The sequence below is a fragment of the Gorilla gorilla genome, chromosome 1 (assembly GCF_029281585.2).
Source record: "Gorilla gorilla gorilla isolate KB3781 chromosome 1, NHGRI_mGorGor1-v2.1_pri, whole genome shotgun sequence".
NCBI lineage: Eukaryota > Metazoa > Chordata > Mammalia > Primates > Hominidae > Gorilla > Gorilla gorilla.
Genome location: NC_073224.2, coordinates 199,862,761 through 199,890,019, shown reverse-complemented (window position 1 = coordinate 199,890,019; position 27,259 = coordinate 199,862,761). Strand labels below are relative to the sequence as shown.

Sequence of the window (27,259 nt, the reverse complement as noted above, 5' to 3'; positions counted from 1 at the left end):
CTTAGTTGTTTACCTGTGATATTGGCTGTACAGAAATGCAAAAAATACTGAAAACACCAAGGATAAGAAACTACTCTTTATTTTAGACAACCTCATAAAATTATTTTCACATCCCCCCCAACTTCTTGCTCTTAATCCTCATCTTTTAGTTGAAGAATAAGGCTTAAGAGAGAGAAAGGAAAAACCATAATGGCTAAACTTAGCAGCACCAACACGGTTCTTTCATCAAGGCAGCTCATCATTTCTCCAAACTGACATGCTACAGAAATGTCTTCCAAAAAGCGTTAAGTTTTCACAGAGTGGGGGCTATGATTTCCATGCTCAAATAGTGTAGGAAATGGTAGATTACGTTAGTTTTGTTTACTGTAACAGGAATTCTCAAGAGTCTTTAGACACTCTAATGTGGGTTGATCTCCAGAAGGAGAAAGGGAGTGTGTAGTATTTTTCCAAGCTTTTTGAGCAAACAATCCTTTTCTCATGGAACACATCAGAAACAGTTTGGAGTATGCTGGTAAATGTGTTTTGGGGATGGAAGTCAGAAAGCCTGATCTTTTTCATATGGTTCCTCCTATTCTCTGCTAAAGCCAGCAACAGAGTAAGTTGACTCTAGCATCAAGACCACTAGTCATATTAAGAAAGGGCAGGTTGGTCGAGAATGGAATAGGAAGAACTAGCTGCCTCACTTTTCACTTTCGCGCCTACATTTTCTTCGCTCCCTAAGTTATACAAGATGTACATTTCCTCTCTTAAGCAACTTAATTTGGGTGCTACTTCCCTCCTTTTGTGACAGCAACTAATTCATCACTACCTGAGGAGACAAAGTGGGTGCTGCAGAAGCAAGACTGTAGGCCAGTGGGATTTGTCTAATAATTGATAAGATGATAGCACAGAGGGCAACGTACTCAGAGAGGAAGGCAGCCTTAAGAAATTATGCAGAAATAGCCAAGCAAGGTTTTTCCAAGCACTGGTTAAATCACCAGCAAAACAAAGCATTTATGTGAGTACCTCAGGCCTGGGCACCTCTGCTTGAAATATGGCAAGACTTGGAAAAACGTTTGCCCTTAGAATCTATCTCACTGCTTTAGTTAGTTGTCTCCTTTGGGCCTGGGCACAGTTCTGGCACTGATCTGGAACAGACTCCCTTTTCTAAAACTGAACTTGACCACATCAAAAGTTTGTAAAACAATCTCCATGGTAATTAAACTTGCATTCAACACCATATGGTAATAGAAGATGGCAAAGGATAAGATTCAGATCTTAGATCTTTCCAAGTAGGGCATGTTAGATGATAGAAGGATTAGTTGCAAGCTGGATCTGAGCTCAGGCTTGGGCATGAAGGAAACTGTCTCCCATGTGGTTTGGAAGAGTTAGGGGCTCCCTGAACTCTATTGTGAACTGTACGGGTTTCATCCAAGGAATGGTATGATGTGGGCATAAAACCATTCTTCAGACAACTGAAGATGGTCCCCTTCTGTAGCCAGAAACACTAGCTGTCCTGCATTGTCCATTTCCTTTAGCCCCAGGCGGTCCTGCAGAAGGAAAGGCCATAATTAATTAAAAAGCTTAATGAAGTTTTGGAGTAAAATGGTAAGTACGTTAACTTGAGACATATTTTCAAAATGCAGTTTGTCCTGAGTATTAAAATTGAGGTGTATTTTCAAAAATGCCAAAAAGAATATCTTCTTTTTCTTTCTCTTTTTTCTTTTTCTTTCTTTCTTTCTCTCTTCCTTTCTTTTCTTTCTTCTCTCCTCCCCCTCCCCCTGTCCCCCCCCCTTCTTCTTCTTCCTCTCTCTCTCTCTGTCTCTTTTTCTTTCGAGACGGAGTCTTGCTCGGTCGCTCAGGCTGGAGTGCAGTGGTGCGATCTCGGCTCACTGCAACCTCCACTTCTCTGGCTCGAGCGATTCTCCTGTCTCTGCCTCGTGAGTAGCTGGAATTACAGGCGCATGCCACCATGCCTGGGTAATTTCTTGTATTTTTAGTAGAGATGGGGTTTCACCGTGTTAGCTAGGATGGTCTTGATCTCCTGACCTCAGGTGATCCACGTGCCTCGGCCTCCCAAAGTGCTGGGATTACAGGCGTGAGCCACCACACCCGGCCAGTTTTTTCTAAGTATTAAAAATAGATATGCAATTGAGATTGCTCTATACAGAGTTCTAGATTCTGATTTTTGAAAAGCTCAGAGTCAGAGGACTACCTATAGGTGGGCAAGCCATAGACGACACTGCCTCAGAATGCCATAGGTAAGTGGGACTAAGCCAAAGACAGAATAGCTAGGTAAGTTAAAAAAACATCCAACCCAGGACAGGCGCGGTGGCTCACGCCTGTAATCCCAGCACTTTGGATGGCCAAGGCAGGTGGATCACCTGTGGTCGGGAGTTCAAGACCAGCCTGACCAATATGATGACACTTTGTCTCTACTAAAAATACAAAAATCAGCTGGGCATGGTGGCGGGCACCTGTAATCCTAGCTACTTGGGAAGCTGAGACAGGAGAATTCGCTTGAACCCGGGAGGCGGAGGTTGCAGTGAGCTGAGATCATGCCATTGCACTCCAGCCTGGGCAACAAGAGCAAAACTGTCTCAAAAGAACAAAACAAAAAAACCATATCCAACCGTTAGGTAACAAACCCTGGACATTTTCATATTCTGGAGTTGAAAATGTCATTACCCATAGCCTAGGTGCTGGAGAACAACCTCTGGTTGGGAAGATAAGCAGTTACGACAGTGCCAGAATGGTGCTTCTGCCGTGGCCAACATCATTTTGAGTTTTCACAATAAGGAAGTTCTTAGCTGTAATTTCTCAAGCCTTTTTTTTTTTTTTTTTTTTTTCCAAATCAGATTCTAGCTTCCCTTTTTACCTCACCAGCCAAGCTGAGGCACCCAATGCAAAAGAAAAGCCAAGCCAAGAGGAGACAAATGACCTCTGAAATAACATGGAGGAGTTCTAGTAGAAGGTGATTGGTTCAGATGTAGTACTTAGCATTTTGGAGAGTCTGTCTCCAATATAAAATCCTTAGGGCTGGGCGTGGTGGCTCATGCCTGTAATCCCAGCACTCTTGAAGGCTGAGGCAGGTGGATCACCTGAGGTCAGGAGTTGAAGACCAGCCTGACCAACATGGTGAAACCCCGTCTCTACTAACAAAACAAAGTATTAGGCATGGTGGCGTGTGCCTGTAATCCCAGCTACTAGTGAGGCTGAGGCAGGATAATCGCTCGAACCCAGGAGGTGGAGGCTGCAGTGAGCTGAGATCACACCATTGCACGCCAGCCTGGGTGACAAAGCAAGACTGTCTCAAAAAAAAAAAAAAAAAAAAAAAATCCTTAAAGTGTAGAAGGCCCCAGAACTGGAGGTGGTAAATTACTGCAACTTCTGCTTAAGATACAGGACCTACGGCTAAACAAAATTCAAAACTCTAGTCCCACTCAACCTCCTGCAGGAGCTTCCCTTGTCAGTGCATAATTTAGAAACAGGATTTCACATCTATTAATGTTTAAAAGTAATGTCCCTTGGCCAGGCGCACTGGCTCACGCCTGTAATCCCAGCACTTTGGGAGGCTGAGGTGGGTGGATCACCTGAGGTCAGGAGTTCAAGACCAGCCTGGCCAACATGGTGAAACTCCATCTCTCCTAAAAATACAAAAATTAGCCGGGTGTGATGGCACACACCTGTAATCCCAGCTACTAAGGGGGCTGAGGCAGGAGAATTGCTTGAATCTGGGAGGCAGGGGTTGCAGTGAGCCAAGACTGCTCCACTGCACTCCAGCCTGGGTGACAGAGTGAGACCCTGCCTCAAAAAAAAAAAAAAAAAAAGGAATGCCCCTCATCATGCTTGGAGGCTTCCTGGATTTGTAGCAGACTGTACCTCAGCCAAGGCAGCTAGTTTTAAAACCTTTTTATCAAAAGAAGGGAATCAGACATGAGGTTTCTCTTGTTGTTTGGAAACCATAAGGTTTCAGGATGTAGTGGATTTTTGTAACCCAGTGCCTAATAAGCTAGAGCACATAATCAAGAGCCTAACAAGCTTCACCCATGTTGGGCATGAGTCAGGTGTTTCAGGAGTACCTAGTGCTCTGAGGTGTACAGGAAAGGGCTCCAGCACCAAAGAACATAGCAGCTTCAGGAACTGGGAGCTGAAAAAACACCAACCTCCCAAGATAGACTCCCTGCCAGTTACCTGTGTGTACAGGGAGGTCTCCTGTAAGGGAATGGTTTCCTTGGCTTGGCCACTTCTGTAAAATCCAAACCACTGCAGAAGAAGCAAAAGAAATAAGCTCAGATATGACACACAGCACATACTGCCAAAATAACTTGAGACTGGTTAGAAGCTAAAACTGCCAACAAAGTGAACATCATAAAGCTGTAGGAAGAAGGAAAAATGGATAGGGTGCGTCTGAGTCATCTCTTCTTAAGGGTGGAGCCCGAGGGATGAGTTAATCTTTCTGAGAGGCTGCTTTCCACTTCCCCAGAATTTCTGCTTCCTAAAATTATTAAGCAATAAATGTGAAAAATTCCTGTGCTGAGCTCTAGACGTTCAAGGATGAATACATAATCTGTTTCCAAAAAGCTCCCAGTCTTGCAAGGCACGGAAACAATTCACTGTTGAGTACAGAGGTCAGCAAACGTTTTTGTAAAGGCCAGATACAAAATATTTTAGGCTTTAAGGGCCATATGGTTGTAACTACTCATTGCTGCCACTGTAACAAATGCAGCCACAGACCGTATGTAAAAAGTAACTAAAACTGTTCCAATAAGAACACTGAAATTTAAATTTTACATAATCTTTATATGTCCAAATACTTGATATGTCTAAATAAATTTTACATAATCTTTATATGTCCAATTCTTTCCCCCAACCATTAAAAAATGTTAACAACATTCTTTTATGTTAGTGTTTGGTGTTACTCGTGGGTAGCACCAAAATGGGTAGCAGGATGGACTGGGCCTGTGGGCCACAATCGGCCAATCCCTGGTGGTGTGACATAACGTGATGAGTGTTCTAACAGAGGCTGATGATTCTACAAATGCGATCACATTCTGCTTGGAATGGGGATGGCATCCTGGCCTTGACAGACGAATAGAAATTGTCAGATGGAGAAGCCAAGGAAGGGCATTCTAGAGACAGAAATATATGAACCAAGGCATACGAGAGAAAAAGCACAAGTAGTACAATATGGCTTGATCAAGAGTGTATGAAGCGTGCAGACAAGGCAGATTAGGCTGGAAAATGGGGTGAAGCCAGATCAAGGCAGACCTTGGAGGCCAAGCTTAGGAATTTATGTATTTTGGGCTAGTGATTCTGAACATTTTTTGGGTCTCTGATCTCTGGAAAATGGATTAAAATTATAGATCCTTCCCCAGAGAATGTAATTACATAATTTTGCATAGAATTTTGGGGGTTGGGGGATTGATTACAATCTTCAGTGTCCCATTTATGGACCTCAGGTGAAGAACTGTTTTATACAAAAGTTGGTGGAAGGGACTGAAGGTTTTTTCCCCAGCAGGCAGCTGTATTTTTTCATTTCATTTCAATTTCATTTTATGTTCTTTTTGAGGCAGAGTCTCGCTCTGTCACCCAGGCTGGGGTGCAGTGGCACGATCTTGGCTCACTGCAACCTCTGCCTCCTGGGTTCAAGTAATTCTCCTGCCTCAGCTTCCCAAGCAGCTGGGATTACAGATGGCTGCCACCATACCCGGCTAATTTCTTTTTGTATTTTGAGTAGCGATGGGGTTTCACCAAGTTGGCCAGGCTGGTCTTGAACTCCTGACCTCAGGTGATCCACCCGCCTTGGCCTCCCAGAGTGCTGGGATTACAGGCATGAGCCACCGTGCCCGGCCAGCAGCCCTATTTTAATGCCATTTACTCTCCTGGCATGTGGCCTAAGTAGTGTCTCACCTCTGAATCTACAGGGTCCACAATGGAATCATTGAGGAATTTCACCATCACAAACTTCTTCAGGGCCATCAGGTTTTTCTTGTAGGACTCATTGATGCCCTGAAAGAAAGGCCAGCAACACCTAAGGTCATTACCATCAGATACCAGCAGAGGGAGTAAAGCCTTCCTGTTTTCTGGTCTCCCTGACCCTGTGCCACTATGTTTCTTCCCCATGGGTATGGGCTGTTTTCCAGCTTCCTGACCAGGATATACCCGTACAGCTTTTTTTTTTTCTTTTTTTCTAAAAAACAAAATATTTTATTTTAGATTCAGGGGAGTACATGTGTAGTTTTGTTATAAGGGTATATTGTGTGATGCTGAGGTTTGGGGTTCTGTTGATCCTTTCACCCAGATAGTGAACACAGTGCCCAACAGGAAGTTTTTCAGCCCTAGCCTCTCCCTCCCAGCTTTTGGAGTCTCCAGTGTCTATTGTTCCCATCTTTATATTCACGTGTACCCAATGTTTAGCTCCCACTTATAAGTGAGAACATGTGATATTTGGTCTTCTGTTTCTGTGTTCATTTGCTTAGGATAACGGCCTCCAGCTGCATCCATGTTGCTGCAAAGAACAGGATTTCATTCTTTTTTATGACTGTGTAATATTCCATGGTGTATATGTACCACATTTTCTCTATCCAGTCCACTGCTGATGGGCACCTAGGTTGATTTCATGTCTTTGCTATGGTGAACAGTGCTGAAATAAACACGAGTGCAAGGGTCTTTTTGGCAGGACAATTTGTTTTCCTCTGAGTATATACCCAGTCACGGGATTGCTTACACAGCCTTTTCTTTTCCTTTTTTTTTTTTTTTTTTTTGAGATGGAGTCTCGCTCTGTCACCGAGGCCAGAGTGCAGTGGCGCCATCTCAGCTCAGTGTAACCTCTGCCTCCCGGGTTCAAGCGATTCTCCTGCCTCAGCCTCCAGAGTAGCTGGGATTACAGGTGATCGCCACCACATCCAGCTAATTTTCTATTTTTAGTTGAGACGGGGTTTCACTATGTTGGCCAGGCTGGTCTCGAACTCCTGACCTCAAGTGATCTGCCCACCTCGGCCTCCCAAAGTGCTGGGATTACAGGCGTAAGCCACCACGCCCGGCCTTCTATAGGCTTTTCTTACCATCCTATCAGACTGACATGCCACCGACCATGGCATACAGGTACAACTATGAGTTTACACCACACTCCATAGGTGTCCATCACATAGGTGAGAGGCTTCTAGTCAGAGAAAGCCAAGACAAAATAAGAAACTGCAAATTCCGGGTCGTTCTGCTATATACTATTCTGTGCTGTTTTTTGTTTGGTTTGTTTTTCCCTTCAAACTTTCTGTTTAAAAACAAAAAACCAAAAGACTCTCCAGATGAGTCAAATATAAACTGAGCCATCTAGTTTACCAGAACCTACCAAACCATGTTTGTGTCTGGAACATACTCAGTGCCTACTGTATCTCTCTTTTAGGTAAATCTCTAGAGAAAAATCCACCTCCAGACTGATCCATCAGGAAAGCTTCCCTCATTAAGACAGCAGCTGTGAATTTCCACCTCGCCCAGTCAGTAACCTACCGAGCTTATCCTGTGTGTTTCAACACTAGGAGAGGGAAAGAACTTAAGGGAAGAAAGGCAAATGAATTTCAACCTCCCTAAAGGGAACTGAATCTCAAAGGCACTGCCTCCCAAAAAAACAGAACTTCTCTTTCCTAGGGTCTGCCCAGGACAGTTTGGGTAAACAGTCACTGCTGATTTGTTTATGAAGACCTAAACAGGAAAAAGAACGCACATCTATGGGAGCCCGGTTTGAGTGCTTACCCGCTCCTGATTTATATCTGCCAAGAAGATGCTGTGGTTGCGATACACATCCTCCTTTATGGGGTCATGCCAGTATTCGGCTTGCACGAGGCTGTAGGAAAAAAAAGGAATGAGGTGATCAAGCTACAGGTCAGTCAGTACGCCTAGGGCATGCTCAGTGCAAAGGCCACCAAGAGACTTTAAAAGAACAAAAGGCCGGCCAGGCACAGTGGCTCACGCCTGTAATCCCAGCACTTTGGGAGGCTGAGACAGGTGGATCACGAGGTCAGGAGTTCAAGACCAGCCTAGCCAAGATGGTGAAACCCCGTCTCTACTAAAACTACAAAAATTAGCCAGGTGCGGCAGCAGGCGCCTGTAATCCTAGCTACTTGAGAGGCTGAGGCAGGAGAACTGCTAGAACCCCGGCGGCAGAGGTTGCAGTGAGCTGAGATCGCAGCACTGCACTTCAGCCTGGGCGACAGAGTGAGACTCTGTCTCAAAAAACAAGGACAAAAGGCCAAAGCCCTCAAGTCCCAGGCCTTACCCTTTAATACAGAAGACAAGACTTGCACCTAGGAAACAGTCTGTCAACAAGACACCTTGTTGAGACAAAGACTGTTCAGCATAGTACAGAAATTATAAAAGATTCAGGCAAAGGACTCATCAATATTTGCTTCTCCTGTGACACTGGGGTTTATCATACTTATCATGCTGATATGGTTTGGCTGTGTCCTCACCCAAATCTCATCTTGAATTGTAACTCCCACAATTCCCATATGTCATGGGAGGTGACTGAATTACAGGGGTGGGTCTTTCCTGTGTTGTTCTCGTGACAGTGAATAAGTCTCATGAGATCTGATGGTTTCAAAGAGGGGAGTTGGGCCAGATTCTGTGGCTCATGCTTATAATCCCAGCACTTTGGGAGGCCAAGGCGGGCAGATCGCCTGAGGTCAGGAGTTCGAGACCAACCTGGCCAACATGAGGAAACCCCGTCTCTACTAAAAATACAAAAATTAGCCAGGCATGGTAGCATGTGCCTATAATCCCAGCTACTTGGGAGGCAGAGGGAGGGAGAATCGCTTGAACCTGGGAAGCTGAGGTTGCAGTGAGCCAAGATCACGCCATTGCACTCCAGCCTGGGAGACAGAGCGAGAATCCATCTCAAAAAATAAATAAATAAATAAATAAATAAATAAATAAATAAATAAAATCAAGAGGGGAGTTTCCCTGCCCAAGCTCTCTTCTTTTGCCTACCGTCATGTGAGATGTGCCTTTCGCCTTCCGCCATGATTGTGAGGCTTCCCCAGCCACATGGAACTGTAAGTCCATTATAAACCTCTATTTGCCCAGTCTCGGGTATGTCTTTATCGGTAGCGTGAAAACAGACTAATACAGTAAATAAGTACCAGTAGAGTGGGGTGCTGCTGAAAAGTTACCCAAAATGTGGAAGTGACTTTGGAACTGGGTAACAGGCAGAGGCTGGCACAGTTTGGAGGCCTCAGAAGAAGACAGGAAAATGTGGGAAAGCTTGGAACTTTCTAGAGACTTATTGAATGGCTTTGACCAAAACCCTGATAGTGATATAGACAATAAGGTCCAGGCTGAGGTAGTCTCAGATGGAGATGAGGAACTTGCTGGGAACTGGAGCAAAGGGGACTCTTTATACTTTCTTTCCAATCTCTCTCCACTTCCTCTTCCCTTCCAGCCCCCACCTCCTCAAAATGGGCACGGTTACCACAAGGCCTCACATGGGGAAATTCGAACAAACTCTATCCCAGGTTGGCAGGGAGAGAAATCAAAATTTCTACAACATACGCTCCGTAGCCAGAGTGGAAGAGCTGCCCAGAGGCAGTGGTCCTGAAAACCCCACTCAGTGGAGCAGGCTGGCGCTAAAGCCCAACAGAGCCAGCTACGTCAGAGATGGAGCTCTCCCTCCCAGGAGCAGATGAGACTGAAGTTAAAGGAAGCAACAGTCAGAGTGACATTCTAGAATGTGTTTATACATGTATTTGAAACCTTTTAAAGGTTTAGAACTCTGAACATTTATAGAATGCAAAAAAAAAAAGTTCCTGAGGAAAATCAGAAGTGTTATTTCAGTGAACACACAAATAATAAGGAAGCAAAACAGTCTTACTGCTGCTACGGAGAAAATCTGAGTGGTCTAGATAGAAGACCAAACCAGACACAACATTCCCTTAAGCCAAAGCCTAATCCAGAGCAACGTCCTAACTCTCTTCAATTCAATGAAGGCTGAGAGAGGTGAGGAAGCTGCAGAAAAAAAGCGTGAAGCTAGCAGAGGTTGGTTTGTAAGGTTCAAGGAAAGAAACCATCTCCATAACACAAGAGTGCAAGATGGGGCAGCAAGTGCTGATGTAGAAGCTGCAGTAAGTTATCCAGGAGATCTAGCTAAGATACTTAATGAAGGTGGCGACCATAAACAACAAATTTTCAGTGTAGGTCAAACAGTCTTATATTGGAAGAAGATGCCATCTAGGACTTTCACAGCTATAGAGGAGAAGTCAATGCCCGGCTTCAAAACTTCAAAGGACAGGCTGACTGTCTTGTGAGTGCCTCATGGAACTGATGACTTTAAGCTGAAGCCAATGCTGGGTTACCATTTTTTAAATCCTAGGGCCCTTAAGAACTACGCTAAATTACTCTGCCTGTGCTCTACAAATGGAACACAAAGCCTGGATGACAGCAGATCTGTTTACAGTGTGGTTTGCTGACTATTTTAAGCCCACTGTTGAGACCTATTGCTCAGAAAAAAAGATTCCTTTCAAAACATTACCACGCAGCTGGGCATGGTGGCTCATACCTACAATGCCAGCACTTTGGGAGGCCAAGGTAGGAGGACCGTTTGAGGCCAGGAGTTCAAGACTAGCTTGGGCAACATAGCAAGACCCCACCTCTACAAAAGAAAATTCTTTTTAAAAGTAGCCGAGCATGGTGGTGCATGCCTGTAGTCCTAGCTACTCAGGAGGCTGAAGTCGGAGGATGGCTTGAGTCCAGGAGGTGAAGGCTGCAGTGAGCTGTGATCACACCGCTGCACTCTAGTCTGGGCAACAGAGCACAACCCTGTCTCAAAAACTATTTTTTTTTTAATTAAAAAAAGTTTAAAAACAAACTTAAAAAACAAACAAATATTACAGCTCATTAAAAAGCACCTGGTCACCCAAGAGCTCTGATGGAGATGTACAAAGAGATTAATGTTGTCTTCATGCCTGCCACAGCACATCCATTCTACAGCCCATGGATCAAGTAGTAATTTCAATTTTCAAGTCTTATTATTTAAGAAATACATTTACAAGGTTGTAGCTGCATAGACAGTGATTCCTTTGATGCATCTGGGCAAAGTAAATGGAAAACCTGATGGAAAGGATTTATCATTCTAGATGCCATTAAGAACATTAACGGGCTGGGTACCATGCACTTTGGGAGGGTGAGGAGGGAAAATCAGTGGAGCCCAGGAGTGTGAGACTAGCCTGGGCAACATAAATGAGATCCTATCTCTACAAAAAATTAAAAAATTAGTGGGGTGTAGTGGCTCACACCTGTAGTCCCAGCTGCTCAGGACGCTGAGGTGGGAGGATTGCTTGAGCCTGGGAGGTTGAGGCTGTGTTGCAGTAAGCTGTAATGGCACCACTGCACTCCAACTTGGGTGACAGAGTGAGACTCTGTCTCAAAAACAAACAAACAAAAATTCATGATTCACGGGAAGAGGTCGAAATATCAGTATTATCAGGAATTTAAAAGAAGTTGATTCCAACCCTCATGAATGGCTGAGGGATTCAAGACTTCAATGAAGGAAGTAACTGCAGATGTGGAAATAGCAGGAGAACTAGAATTAGAAGTGGAACCTGACGATGTGACTGAATTGTTGCAATCTCATAAAACAGATAAGGAATTGCTTCTTACGGATGAGCAAAACAGTGGCTTCTTGAGATGGAATCTACTCCTGGTGAAGATGCTGTGAACACTGATGAAACGACAACAAAGGATTTAGAATAAATATTACATAAGCTTACATAAAAGCAGCGGCAGGGTTTGAGGATTGACTCCAGTTCTGAAAGACGTTCTATTGTGGCTGAAATGCTACCAAATAGCATCGCATGCTACAAAGAAATCTTTCATGAAAGGAAGAGTCAATTGATACAAAGTTCATCAGTCTCACTTTAAGAAATTAGCACAGCCACCCCAATGTGGGCGGCAGGCCACCCAGGTGCTGAGGCAAGAGGCCGAGGGCATGAGCTGTTCCGGTATAATAAAATATATAAAACAACAAGAGTTATCCTAGACCTAGATCATAAACATGACTATATATGAATACCATTCATCATTAGTTTGTAGCAATTATTCTTTATTCCAATATTATAATAATCCTTGCCCTACAATCATAACCTAGGAAAAGCCAGGCCATACAGAGATAGGAGCTGAAGGGACATGCTGAGAAGTGACCAGAAGACAGTAGTGTGAGCCCTCTGTCATGCCCGGACAGGGCCACTAGAGGGCTCCCTGGTCTAGCGGTAATGCCAGCGTCTGGGAAGATGCCCGTTGCCAAGCGGACCGTGGTCTAGTGGTAGCGTCAGTGCCAAGGAAAAACACCCACTACTTAGCAGACTGGGAAAGGGAGTCTCCCTTTCCCCGGGGGAGTTTAGAGAAGACTCTACTCCTCCACCTCTTGTGGAGGGCCTGACATCAGTCAGGCCCGCCCGCAGTTATCCAGAGGCCTAACCGTCTCCCTGTGATGCTGTGCTTCAGTAGTCACGCTCCTAGTCTGCTTTCATGTTCCATCCTGTACACCTGGCTCTGCCTTTTACATAGCAGTAGCAAAATTAGTGAAAGTACTAAAAGTCTCTGATATGCAGAAATAATGGCCTAAGCTGTCTTTCTCTCTCTCTCTCCCCGTCTCGGCTGCCAAACAGGGAAGGGTCCCCTGTCCAGTGGACACGTGACCCACGTGACTTTACCTATCATGGGAGATGGCTCACACTCCTTATCCTGCCCCCTTGTCTTGTATCCAATAAATATCAGCGCAGCCTGGCATTCGGGGCCACTACCAGTCTCCACGTCTTGGTGGTAGTGGTCCCCCGGGCCCAGCTGTCTTTTCTTTTATCTCTTTGTCTTGTGTCTTTATTTCTACAATCTCTCATCTCCGCACACAGGGAGAAAAACCCACCGACCCTGTGGGGCTGGACCCTACATCCCAACCTTCAGCAACCACCACCCTGATCAGTCGGCAGCCATCAACACCGAGGCAAGACCCTCCACCAGCAAAAAGATGACTTGCTGAAGACTCAAATGATTAGCATTTGTTTAGCAATAAAGTATTTTCTAATTAAGGCATGTACTTTTTTTAGGTATAATGCTACTGCACACTTAATAGACTTCAGTATAGTGTAAACATAACTTTTATATGCGCTGGGAAACCAACAACTTTGTGTGACTTGCTGTATTAACAATATTTGCTTTATTGTGGTGGTCTAGAACCGAATCCTCAGTATCTCTGAGGTATGCCTGTAGTTCGTTACATTACTCTCTAACTTTTTTGAATGGCTGAAAGTCTCTGAGAGAGCCTGAGTAGATGCCTTAATATTTCCAGAAAACCAAGTTGCAAGTTCATCGGCTGAGGGCAAAGACATGGGAAAACTGGACAATTGAGGAAAAGCACTCTGAGATCCACTGAGGGTGGGGTGCAAACTGGGAGTGGGGCCCAGAGCAGACCTGGGGAAGGCAAGTTGCTATGAAAATTAAACAGGATATGTAAAGCTCTAGCTTCCTCTGAGCTGGTACAGGGGAAGACGGAGGCCAAGGCCGAGGCCAAGGCCAGGGCAACACTGAAGCATTCATTGTGGCAGGGAGTGTAGAGGTAGGAGGGTAGAGCGTGGGGCAGGGGATGGCAGGGAGCAAACTGGAGGAAGGAGAAGGCTAGGAAGGGCTGACAGCATCTGCAAAGGCAAAAGGGAACTAGAGGGTAGTTTTACATCCAGGAAGGAGAGAGAGAACTATTACACCATTCCTCGTTGCCCTCACCATGCCAAGCCGGGGGCTTCCCCACCAGTTACTGTGCATATTAGGATATCACGTTTGCTTTGCTAAGGTTAAGTTATCTGAAGAATGTGGAAGACATCTTTTGGGGTCTCTGCCTCTCTTGCACTCTTCCTGCCCCGCCTACTGGTTTACAGGGAGGTGGGGTATGGTTAGTATGCACGGTCCCACTTCTCTGGCCACAGCTAATGAGAGCAGAGGTGGAGACCTGACCTGAGCTGGGGCATGGTCCCTTCCTGAAGAATCTGAATCGGGACAAAGAGATTCTAGCCTCAGACTGAGACAATCTCCTAACAGAAAATTAAACATTTGGAAGCCGTGCGAGGCCACCTTCCATCATGTGGGTGGCAGGGGAAGCTGGTCTGCATGGAGAGAAAGAAGCAGCGACACAGAGAGAGAAGCAACAATGGCACTGGAGAGAGAATACCCTGGCTCCTCATGGCTCCCAATTCTTGATTCTAGGCCCTATGAGGCCTTAGGCACCAACAGAGTATTACTTTCTTTTAAAATTTACTTTGGCTTGATATGGGTTTCTTCTTGCAACCAGAATTAATCCTCCCTAATACCAGGGGCAACCTGGGACAGTATCACAAAGACAAAATGATTTCTCTTTATTACTTTAAGCCTTCACCATCTGCTCTGCTAAAACAGTTCTCACACTCATTCATCTGCTTGCTTGCTTTCAAAAACATGTTGCCATTTTTTACGATCTCTTACCTCCTCTCTCCCTGTTCTCTCTGCCCTTGTGGGTTTATCACTTTTTATTCTTCTGCTACCCCTTCATTAAAGTTTAAGGAGGAAGTGAAGATAAACACATCAATCTATAGCTTTTAATCAGTATTTTTTATTTTTATTTTTTGAGACAGAGTCTCACTCTGTCATCTAGGTGGGGGTGCAGTGGTGCGATCTCAGCTCACTGCAACCTCCGCCTCCTGGGTGCAAGCAATTCTCTAGCCTCAGCCTCCGGAGTAGCTGAGACTACAGGTGTGCACCACCACGCCTGCCTAATTTTTGTATTTTTAGTAGAGATGGGGTTTTGCCATGTTGGCCAGGCTGGTCTTGAACTCCAGGCCTCAAGTGATCTGCCTACCAAGGCCTCCCAAAGTGCTGGGATAACAGGCATGAGCCACTGCGCCCCGCCTTAATCAGTATTTAGGTGTCACTTGTCACCCCCCGACGGACTGCTCACTTAGCATCACTAACAGAATTCTGATCGCCAAGGGTTGTTTTGGTTCACACAAAGAAAGAAAAGTATAGGCTTTTTGGAGGCAACTGGGCAAGAGTGAGAATAAAGAGTAAAGGAGGAAGAATGAAGTTTAAATACCATGCAAATCCATGAGAACAGAGAATATGTAGAATATAAATAATTAAGTTGTAATTAGCCACAGCCAATCAAACCAGGCAAAGGGGAAAGCTTGGTGTAGCTAGAGGGTAAAAAAAAGGAGCTAGAGGTACAGAGTATCTTAGTTTTCTATAATAACCATCAGGTGGTACTGCTGACCCAAAACAGCTTTGTGGCTATTTGTGTAGCCAACGAGTGGGAAAAGAAAAGACAGCTATTAGCTGTAGGTGGTTACAACATGAGTCAGTCACAAGGCTGTATCTTGGAAAATGGCTTCAAGAATATACTGTAATAAAAAGTTGTTATTTGACAAGAATGAGACACTTGGAAAACCCACAGGATATTAGTTGATCCCAAACTCCAGCTATCATCAAGAGCACGTCAGACCTACCATCAAAACTTTTTTTTTTTTTTTTTCGAGACGGAGTCTCCCTCTGTTGCCTAGGCTAGAGTGCAGTGGCGCAATCTCGGCTCACTGCAAGCTCCGCCTCCCGGGATTTTTAAGTGATTCTCCTGCCTCAGCCTCCTGACTAGCTGAGATTACAGGCGTGCGCCACCACACCCAGTTAATTTTTGTATTTTTAGTAGAGACGGGGTTTCACCATGTTGGTTAGGCTGGTCTTGAACTCCTGACCTCATGATCCACCTGCCTCCACCTCCCAAAGTGCTGGGATTACAGGCGTGAGCCACCACGCCCGGCCCACAACTTTTAAGGACAAAGCCCAGGAATCCATTTTTAATGAATTTCCCTGTGGTTCTGATATACAATTAAGTTTGGAAACAATTGAACAAGCACACACTACAAAAGTAATTCTGCATCTTTTTTTTTTTTAAATAGATTTTAATAGAGACAGGGGTCCCACTATGTTGTTCAGACTGGTTGTGAACTTCTGGCTTCAAGCAATCCTCCTGCCTTGGCCTCCCAAAGAGCTGGGATTACAAGTGTGAGCCATTATGCCAGGCTGGCCATGCTAAATACCCAAATACATTTGAGTAGTCAGGGACAGTGATACAGGGAGTAGCTAATGACATAAAGAATCTGTCCTCTAAATACCAACAATAATTCCTTGAGCTTAGTACTTTCTAAAGGCTTTCTGTTTGTTTTTTAAGGATGGAAATTTATTCTGTTATAATTACATTCTTCTTACATAGAAAAATGCCCTTGTTTTTCTTTCTTTGTTTTTTAATTAATAGACTTTTTGGAGCAAGTTTAGGTTTACAATGAAATTGAGCAGATAGTACAAAAAGATCTCATTTGAAGGCCGGGTGTGGTGGCTCATGCCTGTAATCCCAGCACTTTGGGAGGCCAAGGTGGGTGGGTCACCTGAGGTCGGGAAGTTGGAGACCAGCCTAAACAACATGGAGAAACCCTGTCTCTTCTGAAAATACAAAATTAGCCGGGCGTGGTGGCGCATGCCTGTAATCCCAGCTACTCGGAGGCGGAGGCAGGAGACTCGCTTGAACCTGGGAGGCAGAGGTTGCAGTGAGACAAAATCACGCCACTGCCCTCCAGCCTGGGCAACAAGAGCGAAACTCCATCTCAAAAAAAAAAAAAAAAAAAAAAAAAAAAAAGATCTCATTTGAATATCACAAGGAACTACTGCTGGAATCACTGTGAGCACGAAAGTCAGCATGATATTTTCACACGGTGACAGGTCTGTAATCTTTTCAGCTAACCATACATACCGTTCCTGAACAACTTTGGAGTACGCCCCAGCATTCAGTGTTTTTCGGATGAAGTCACAGATGTGAGAGCTCTCTCCTGGGCATCGAGGGAGTCCAAAAACACCTACAGCGGTAGATGACAAATATCCACTCCTTCAATAATGATGTATCGAATACCCACTATGCACAAGGCACTGTGAGAAACAAAATGAACAGGACCAAACTCTGATTTCATTCACTTATTCCTCACGAAAATAAAGCGCAGAGAACTAATACTATCACCAGCTTCCTCCTGGTGCTGCTACACTCTTTCCTGCCTAAGGATCTTTTTACCTGCTCATCCCTGGAGGATGTGTTGCATCACATGGCTGGACTCATTTTCAGCTCTCAGGTCTTGGTCCTACACAAGTCACATCTGACCACCTTATCTCAAACAGTACCCACCCCCATTTCCTTCCCCTCCCCCAGTTATACTTCATCCTTAGCATCCTCATCAATAACATTGTTTTGAGTAACACAAATAGTTCTAAGCAAAATATTGGCAATAATTAATTTAATCCTCACAACCACCCTGTGGAGTAGATATCATTATTTGCCCTATATCACAGATAGAAAACTGTAAAACTGAGAGGTTAAATACCTTGTCCAAGGTTAGACAATAAGGGATAAGCCAGGATTCAGACACAGGCAGTTTGGCCCCAGAACCCACTCCTTTAAGCACTACAACCACTAGTGTGTCCTTCAAACAGTATCCTGTTGTTCTTGTGTTGTTTTTTTCCAAGAGATTGGGTCTTGCTATGTTGCCTAGACTGAAGTGCAATGGCTATTCACAGGCACAATTACAGCACACCACAGTGCCTTGAACTCCTGACTTCAAATGATCCTCCAGCCTCAGCCTCCCAAGTAGCAGGGACTACAGGTGTACACCACCATGTGCCCAGCTATCCTCCATTTTATCGTATATATATATATATATATATATATATATATGTGTGTGTGTGTGTGTGTGTGTGTATATGTGTATATAAGTGCATATGTGTGTATATATATGTCTATATATGTCTATGTATGTGTGTATATAGGTGCATATGTGTATATATATGTCTATGTATGTATGTGCATATATGTGCACATGTGTGTGTGTATATATATATATATATATATTTCATGAATGCAAGAACCTTGTCTGTCTTGTTCCTGGCATATAATAGGTTTTCAATAAATATTTGTTAAATGAATGAATAATAAAGCTGTTTTTACCAACTTGCATTTGTATAATCCTTATACTTTTAAAAAGTATTTTCCTACCTATTATTTCACTTTATCCTCTGAAAAATTCCCATAGGACAGGCAGGGCCATATTTTGGTTTCTTCCATCTGTGAGTGGAACCTAAGATACCAAATTACTTGCCTAGGAGTAATAGTTAATTGGGTGAGTCCAGGTTTCCTGATTATACGGAGAATCATTCTGCTCCCACATTATACCAGCTAATAGCTATACCCATCACAACATAGATGAAATTCCATTCTAATGACACATCCTTCCCCAATAGTATGGAATTCCGTCAAAATAGAAAACCTGCTGTTTCTCAAAGAGTTTAAATTTATAGACACCAGAGCTTACACACTATTCTTTGCCTAAGCCTAAATTCAAGAGGATACCACCAAGTCAGAGAACAGAAAAGGTCACTCAATTTTCCTAACTCCTCAACCACCACCTGCCACGTGGCTATAACCATCTTACTTCCATGCAATCGTGTCAATGAAATTGGAGAGAAGTAGATGCCAACCTAGTGATCCAGGCCTCTGGAATCCTAAGTCTCTTCCTATGTCTCCAGCAATGCTGGCTAGTTTGTTAAAAGCTAGAGAAACAGGATTTTGCAAGAATGGCTGATGTCTTGTGCAAATACAGTTCCTAGATTTTTTTTAAATCAGGTGGTCATGTGGGTTAGAATACAGAAAAAAGAAAGCAAAGAGGCAAAGTTACCTTGATGTTGTCCCCCAACCGAGATCAGATTGATCATGGGAGGTGAAGGGCATCTCTGAGCCACTGCCCTCCTACAGAATAAAAGGGAGTTTTAGCTCCGACTGTCAGATGGAAATGTATCATCCACAATCAGCATCACAGATTAAGCTAGTCATCCTCTGTGACTCCCCAAACCCGCAGAGTTTCAGGATTTTCCTGATATGGGCAAATGCAAATATTTCTTTCAACTTTCATAGAAAATAAATTAAGCTCCAGCCGGGCATGGTGGCTCATACCTGTAATCTCAGCACTTTGGGAGGCTGAGGTGGGTGGACTACCTGAGGTCAGGAGTTCGAGACCAGCCTAGACAACATGGTAAAACCCCATCTCTACTAAAAATACAAAAAATTAGCTAGGTGTGGTGGTGAGCACCTATAGTCCCAGCTACTCGGGAGGCTGAGGCAGGAGAATCACTTGAACCTGGGACGTGCAGGTTGCAGTGAGCTGAGATCACGTCACCGCACTCCAGCCTGGGCAACAAGAGAGAAACTCTGTCTCAAAAAAAAAAAAAAGAAAAGAAATTAAGTTCCATAAAGCTTCTTACACAGGAACATTTTAGGAAATTTCCCTTCCAAGATAGCTGACAATCTTGAATTGGAGGAGTGGATTTATCTGAATAAAAGAAAAAAAAAATCAATTCCATATAAGTGGTACAATATAACAAAAAGGAACGTACAGAAATTGGCCTCCCTGGGAGAATCCCATAGCATTGTAGCCTTGCTGCAATTTAGGATCCTTAGCAAGTGTCTGACACACCGTTGTTACTTGGGAATTGACATTCAAGAAGAAGCTGTTCTCCACGTCCTAAAAAAGAAGCCAGAGAGAAGTGAGAGGATGGGACTGAAAACAACCACTGACATCTTCTCTAAGAGGTAAACTCATTTAGGTTGGTATCTTCACGTGAGCCACTCAAGGGTGAAAGTATCATTGTATGATCTGCTTCTGAAAACACAAGGCAAAGCATTTTAACAGTATATGCTATGAAATCAGTCAGCAACCCTTCAAAGGAACAGCTGTGAAGCGCCTTACCTCCATCAGGGTCTTCCCAATCTCTAAAGACAAGACGTAAATTCCAGGTATTTTCTTCTCCACCATTTTTTTAACAGCACCCATGCTTAAGGGATTGCAACAGCTGTCTCCTAGCCAACAAAACACAATGATGGAAACTCATGAGTCAAAATATTATTTATTGTTTAAAAACTCTGAGGCCTCAAAGAGCATTATCAAGGATGTGAAAACAACATATAGAACGGAAGAAAATATTTGCAAAACAGTTATCTGATAAGGGCTTAATATCCAGAATATACAAGGAATTTATAACTCACTTACAACTCAACAAAAAGATAACCTAATTTAAAAATGGGAAAAGAAATTAAACAGATATTTTTCCAAAGAAGATATACAAATGGCTAACAACTGGCATGTGAAAAGCATGTGAAATGCAAACCAAAACCACGATGAGATACCATTTCATACAGACTAGGATGTCTTTAATAATAATTTTTTAATAGAAAATAACAAGTATTGTCAACGATGTAGAAAAATGGGACCCCTTGGACATTGCTGGTGGGAATGTAATAAGCAGCCACTGTGAAAAACAGTTTGGTGGTTTCTCAAAAAAGTTAAACATACGATTACTAAATGACTCGGCAATTCAACTCCTAGTCATACACCCCAAAGAAATAAAAACACACGTCCATGCAGAAACTTGCATATAGATGTTAACAGCAGCAGTGTTTGTAATAGTCAAAAGGGAGAAACAATCCAGCAGTCCGTCAATGAATGAATGAATAAAATGTGGTATATTCACACAATGGAATATTACTGAGTCATAAAAAAGGAACAAAGTGCTGACACATGTTACAACTTGAATGAACCTCAGAAACATTATACTAAGTGAAAGAAGCCAGACAAAAACCACATAATGCATGATTCCTTTCATAGGATAAATAAAGAACAGGCAAATCCACTGAGATACAGAAAACTAAGCTGGAGATTATCAAGAAGTAGTAGGAGGGGGGAATAGGGAGTGATTGCTTAATGGCTATGTGTGTTTTTCTGGGGTGTTGAAAAAGAGAGAAGTGTTAGTTGCACAACATTGCAAATACACTAAATGCCACTGAATTGTACAATTTTAAATGGTTAACTTTATATGAATTTTTACCTCAATTTTAAAAAATAGAAGAAAGAACATTTTTTGCTTAGCTCCTGTTTATCAAGTAATAACGAGCTTCAAAAGTCCATACAGGAGCTGGGTGTCGTGGCTCACGTCTGTAATCCCAGCAGTTTGGGAGGCCGAGGCGGGTGGATCACGAGGTCAGGAGATTGAGACCATCCTGGGCAACATGGTGAAACCCCATCTCTACTAAATATACAAAAATTAGCCGGGTGTGGTGGCACATGTCTGTAGTCCCAGCTACTTGGGGGGCTGAGGCAGGAGAATCGCTTGAACCTGAAAGGTGGAGGTTTCAGTGAGCCAAGATCATGCCACTGCACTCCAGCCTGGGCAACAGAACAAGGCTCCATCTCAAAAAAAAAAAAAAAAAAAAAAATCCATATAGGCCAAGCATGGTGGCTCACACCTATCATCCCAGCGCTTTGGTAAGACGAGGCAGGAGGATTGCTTGAGGCCAAGAGTTCGAGACCAGTTTGGGCAACATAACGAGACCCTGTCTCAAAAAAACCAAAAAGCCCATACAGGATAATTAAGACACCAAATTTACAAATGAAAAATAAGCAGAGGTACACATTCCCTTCCCCTATCACAGGGGATATTTGGGGTGAACAGATGCAAAGTTTTCTCTTCAGGGCCAGGACTAGGGTGAGGCAAATTAAGCATCTAGGACAGCGGTCTTCAACCTTTTTGGCACCAGGGACCAGGTTTGTGGAAGACAATTTTTCAAAACTGTTCCACCTCAGATCATCAGGCATTCGCTAGACTCTCATAAGGAGCACCCAACCCAGATCCCTCACATGCGCAGTTCACAACAGCATTTGAGCTTGTATGAGAATCTAATGCCACTGCTGATCTGACAGGAGGTAGAGCTCATGGCGGTAAGGCTGCAGGCTCACTCACCTCCTGCTGTGTGGCCTAGTTCCTAACAGGTCACAGACCCAGGGAGTTTGGGACCCCACTCTAGGGCACAAAATTTAAGGAGGCATTCATTCTCAGGTTTATGTAAGTGCTGATCCTGAATTTGAGAGTGAGTGCCTCCTTAAATTTGCACTTCAGGAGCCTCTTCATCTTGTTCTAGTCCCAGACTTGTTTCTTCTATTTCAAGGAACCAGAACTAGGAACAGGAAGCAAACTGGCTACTGAGTAGGAGAAGTGGACTGAGATCATTTCCCATTTTGAACTTACTTATTCCATTTTCGACCTGAGAGAAAGCTTAAGCACCAATTTTAGAAGAAGAAAAGGCTATTGCCTAGAGAATTGTCTATTCCTTTTATTTCTCTGAAAACAACGTTCTCCACACTGAGCTGTAATTGTAGGTTACTTAACTGCCTCTGCCTCCCCTGTAACTGACTGTGAGCTCTGGGAAAACACAAAGCTCCTACCCTGTGTCCTCTTTTGACCCCACTGTAGTAGCCCCAGGGCCTGTTGGAGAACCTTGCAAGTGTTTGTATTTGCTGACTCTAATTACTCTGAATATTTTTCTGTAACCCATCCCAATAAAGCTCTCACTATCACGACTCTCCCAAAACTGCTTTTGTCAAGATTAATCATCTTTATATTGCTAAATCCAATAATCAGTTGTCAGCCTTTATCTTCCTTGACCCATTAACATTTGATACAGTTGATCATGACCTATCAACATTTGATGCAGTTGATCATGCCCTTCTTCCTGAAACATTTTCTTCACTTGGCTTCAAGGACACTGCGCTTTCCTGACCCCTCCACTTCACCGGCTATTCGGTTACAGTCTCCTTTGCTAGTTTCTCCTCATTTCCTCCACCTCCAAATGGAATGGAGTGCCTCAGGGCTTAGTCCTCTGTGTACGCTCATTTCCTAGGTGGTCTCACCTAGCCTTTAACTACTAGCTGTATGCCGAAGACTCCCTACTTAAATCTCCAACCCGTATCTCTGTCCTAGACTCCACACTCCAAATGCCTCTACAACATCTCCTGGATGTCTCATGACGATCTCAAGTTTAGTAAGCCCAAAAGCAGACTCTTGATCTTTCCCCCACCCTAAGTCAGCTTGTCCTACAGGCTTCCCCATCTTGGTAAAATGAAAACTTCACCCTTCCAATTGTCCAGGCCAAAACCTGTGGAGCCATCTTTGGCTACTTTCTTTCTCTCTTATTCCAAGTCTGATCTGTTAGCAATCACCTTCAAAATCTATCCAAACTTTGACCACTTCTCAACACCTCTACTGTTACTCTACAGTTCCAAGTCATCATCGTCTCTTGCTTAAATTATTGCAATAGTTTCCTAACCTGTCTCCCTGTGACTATCCATGACCCCCTACGATCTATTCTCAATACAGCAACTAAAGTGATTCTTTAAAAATGTGTCAGATCATGTCACTCATCTGCTCAAAAAGTCCCCCATGACACTCTAGCCAAAGTCCCTGCATTAGTCTTACTAGGCCCAATAACTTCTGTACCTGTCCCTCCCTTCCAAACTAAACTCCTAACTTCTTCCCCTTGCTTACTCATTTCCAGCCACACTGATCTGAATGCTGTCCCTTGAACACACCAGACATACTTCCACATCAGGGCTTTCCCATTTACTGTTCCTTCTACCAGATAGCCAAATGGCAACTGTCCTCATCTACCTCAGTTTTGTAATCAGATGTCACTTTTTCAGTGAATTCTTTCCCAACTTTGCTTTATTAAAAGTGCAAGCCCCCACCTCCAGTCTTTATCCTACACCCTACTATATTTTTCTCCATTGCACATATCACCATTTGATATGTTATGTTTTACTTGTTAATTTCTTTATAATCTGCTTCTCCTACTGGAGAGTAGGTTCCAAAAGAACAAAGAATTTAGTCTGTTTAGTTCCCTGCTGTATCCTCAGCACCTAGTAGGTGCTCAATAACTGTGTTAAATGAATATAGGTTGAGCATCCTAATCTGAAAATGGGAAACCCAAAATCTGAAAGTTTTTCAGTGCAGACATGATGCCACAAGTGGAAAATTCCACACCTGACCTCATGTGATGGGTTGCACAAAATTATTTAAAATATTGCATAAAATTACCTTCCAGCTATGTGTATAAGGTGTATATGAAAAGTAAATAAATTTCCTGTTTACACTTGGGTCCCACCCCCCAGATAGCTTGTATATATGCAAATATTAAAAAAAAAATCCGAAATGCTTCCCAGTCCCAAGCATTTCAGATAAGGGTTACTCAATTTGTAAATGAACTGTAGGTGCCTAACAAATCTCTGTTCAATGTGTGAAGGAATAAATAAAAGGGTAGATGCGCCAGTCATATAGCCAGCCGCAGTTCACCTAGCCTGACCAAGTGGGAGATGCTGCATCCTGACGCCACTACTGTAAGGATTAATCAAGGACAGCATGTAAAACTTCAACGCCGTGCGCGGCTCTCTCTTTCCTTCCCCTTCTCTCTTTCCAGTGAAGGGGACGGCTCCTTCCCCTTCTCTCTTTCCAGTGCAGATCCTTCAAATCCTAAAATGTCGAGGCAGCCGCGTGCTGTGGGACCAGGTCCTCGCCCTCTACACCCGCATTTTGCAGATGCGAACCCAGGCTAGGAAGAGAGAGAATCGCCAAACCCTTTTAAACTTCTCACTCACTCACCCATCCCATGCCAGATCACCAACGGCAGCGGCGCCGGCGGGTCCAGATGCTGCAGTGCCCGAGAAGCGCAGGTCCATGGCAGGAGAGCCACAGCCAAGAGCCACAGGCAGCCGGGCGACGCCATCTTCGCTGTGTCACATGACCGCGGGCGCGAGACTCCGGGAACCGCGCTCCGCCCGCCTGGGCGTGGCGCCGCCGGTTGCAGACTGCAACCTGCGCATCCCGAACGGATGCCCAGCCTGATAGGCGTCGGCCCTACCCTGGAGCTTTCAGCGCGACAGGTCCCCCGCCAGACCCCGCTGGCCGAGTGGGGCTCTGCGCTCTCGTAGACCGCCCTCTGCGGTGAATCAAAATAATTGCTAACATATATTCAGTGCTGATCAGATGCTATCAGACACTATTCTTACAACCTTTAACTAATTCACTCTTCATAACAATGCTGTATGCACTTCTCCCCCTGACAGGTGAGGACACTGAGGCACTGAGAATTGGCACTGAGTAAGGTGCCCAAGGTCACAGAGATAGCAAATTGGTGGTTCCAAAGTCGTTGCTCTTCACCACTGCCCTGTACTGCCTTTGCAAGAAACATGCGCAGAGGAAGGAAGAAAGAAGGAGGGACGGTTTCCAGCCAGGACCAATCATGGCAGGGTGTGGGGTTTGTTTGGATATTGAAGGAGAGGTAGGATTTCAATAAGCAAAGATGAAATTCAGAAGGACTGAGATGAGCTAAGGTAGAGAGGAGAAAGACAACTGCGTTTTCTAGAAATGTCGGGACTTCAAGACGGACGAAAGCATATGTTGGATGCATAAGAGTGAGGGGAAAACCCATGGCCACTAACTGGCCTAATCTCAGCTGGATTATTTCAAGGGTCTCTCATCAACCATTTCCTTTTCCATTCTCTCCTCTTTAATCCATTTTATGCTCTATTGCCACATTCATCCCTCAATCCACCTTCATAATATCAGTTCCCTGCTCAAGTTTTTTTTCAACAAAACATCAAAAAATGGTTTAAATAATTTATAAAGAAATTAGAGTGTACCCACTATACAATGGAATAATATGAGGCCAGTTTTATAAAAAATGAATATAGGGCCGGGCGCGGTGGCTCACTCCTGTAATCCCAGCACTTTGGGAGGCTGAGGTGGGCAGATCACCTGAGGTGGGCAGATCACCTGAGGTAGCGAGTTCGAGACCAGCCTGACCAACATGGAGAAATCCCGTCTCTACTAAAATTACAAAATTAGCCGGGTGTGGTGGCGCATACTTGTAATCCCAGCTACTCAGGAGGCTGAGGCAGGAGAATCGCTTGAACCCGGGAGGCAGAGGTTGCGGTAAGCTGAGATCATACCATTGTACTCCAGCCTGGGCAACAAGAACAAAACTCTGTCTCAAAAAATAAAAATAAAAAATAAATAAAAAGAGAGTACAGCCCAGGCAACATAGCAAGACCCCATCTCTACAAAAAAAAAAGAAAATTTTTTTTAATTAGCCAGGGGTGGTGGTATGTGCCTGTAATCCTAGCTACTGGGGAGGCTAAGGTGGGAGGATCACTTGAGCCCAGGAGTTCAAGGCTGCATTGAGCTATGATCTCGCCATTGCACTGAGCTATGATCTCACTGTTGCCCTGGGCAACAGTGAGACCCTGTCTCTCTCAAAAAAGAAAAATGAGGTAAATTTACATAAAGTGACATGAAAAATGCCCTTAATATGTTGTAAAAGAAAAGTCGATTACAAACCCGCGGTCTGTAATCTCTTCTATTCCATGCCATTGGTAAGTTGTTAGTTGAAAAGTCGATTAAAATGCAGAATCCACTGGGCGCGGTGACTCACGCCTGTAATCCCAGCACTTTGGGAGGCTGAGGCAGGTGGATCACCTGAGGTTGGGAGTTCGAGACCAGCCTGGCCAACATGATGAAACCCCATCTCTACTAAAAATACAAAAAATTAGCTGGGCGTGGTGGTGGGTGCCTGTAATCCCAGCTACTCAGGAGGCTGAGACAGGAGGCAGAAGTTGCAGTGAGCCAAGATTGAGCTACTGCACTCCAGCCTGGGCAACAAGAGTGAAACTCTGTCTCAAAGAAAAAAAATGCAGAATCATAAAGCATTATACAGTACAGTATACAGTTTTGTTTTAAGAAAAATAAGCTTATTGTATAAACATTTTATTTTAACTTAAGACTTACAAATTGAAGTAGTTTCAGGATTTTTCTGTGAATATAGCCCTCTCAATGAAGTTTCCTGCCTTTAATGAACTATTTATAATTTCTTTAAAGATTTCTTTAAACTGGAGCAATAACTGAAAGACACTTGTGAAGCAATCTGAATGCAGCTTTTTTTTTTTTTTTTTTGAGACAGAGTCTTGCTCTGTCCCCCAGACTGGAGTGCAGTGGCATGATCTTGGCTCACTGTAACCTCCACCTTCCAGGTTCAAGCGATTCTCGTGCCTCTGCCTCCCGAGTAGCTGGGATTACAGGCACACCACAAACATGCCCTGCTAATTTTTTGTGTTTTTTGTAGAGACGGGGTTTCGCCATGTTGCCCAGGCTGGTCTCGAACTCCTGAGCTCAGGCAATCCGCCCCCCTCAGCCTCCCAAAGTTCTAGGATTACAGCTGTGAGCCATTGTGCCAGACCAAAATTCTTTTTGTTATTTATTTTTGATTCAGGGTCACATATGCAAGTTTGCTATATAGGTAAGTTGT

At 43.9% G+C, this 27,259-nt stretch overlaps 1 protein-coding gene across 1 annotated transcript; it reads right to left on the bottom strand.

Annotated features, from left to right (window-relative positions):
- Window positions 1–63: 63 nt before the first annotated feature.
- On the bottom strand, window positions 64–25,151 carry PPT1 (palmitoyl-protein thioesterase 1). The gene is made up of 9 exons (XM_004025529.5): window positions 24,559–25,151; window positions 19,821–19,930; window positions 19,468–19,595; window positions 18,753–18,823; window positions 16,787–16,889; window positions 7,732–7,822; window positions 5,893–5,991; window positions 4,174–4,245; window positions 64–1,529 (listed from the first exon to the last, which is right to left on the bottom strand). The coding sequence occupies exons 1-9, from the start codon at window positions 24,680–24,682 to the stop codon at window positions 1,407–1,409; spliced, it is 921 nt and encodes a 306-aa protein (XP_004025578.1). The 5' UTR covers window positions 24,683–25,151; the 3' UTR covers window positions 64–1,406.
- Window positions 25,152–27,259: the final 2,108 nt, after the last annotated feature.

Bases quoted from the DNA above. Each gene is read 5' to 3' on its own strand.
- PPT1 (XM_004025529.5), bottom strand. From the start codon at position 24,682: ATGGCGTCGCCCGGCTGCCTGTGGCTCTTGGCTGTGGCTCTCCTGCCA. The intron at 19,596-19,820 runs GTAAGGCGCTTC...CTTCTTTTTTAG, and splicing joins TTGGGAAGACCCTGATGGAG to GACGTGGAGAACAGCTTCTT. The intron at 7,823-16,786 runs GTATGTATGGTT...TTTTTCCTACAG, and splicing joins TCCAAAGTTGTTCAGGAACG to CCTCGTGCAAGCCGAATACT.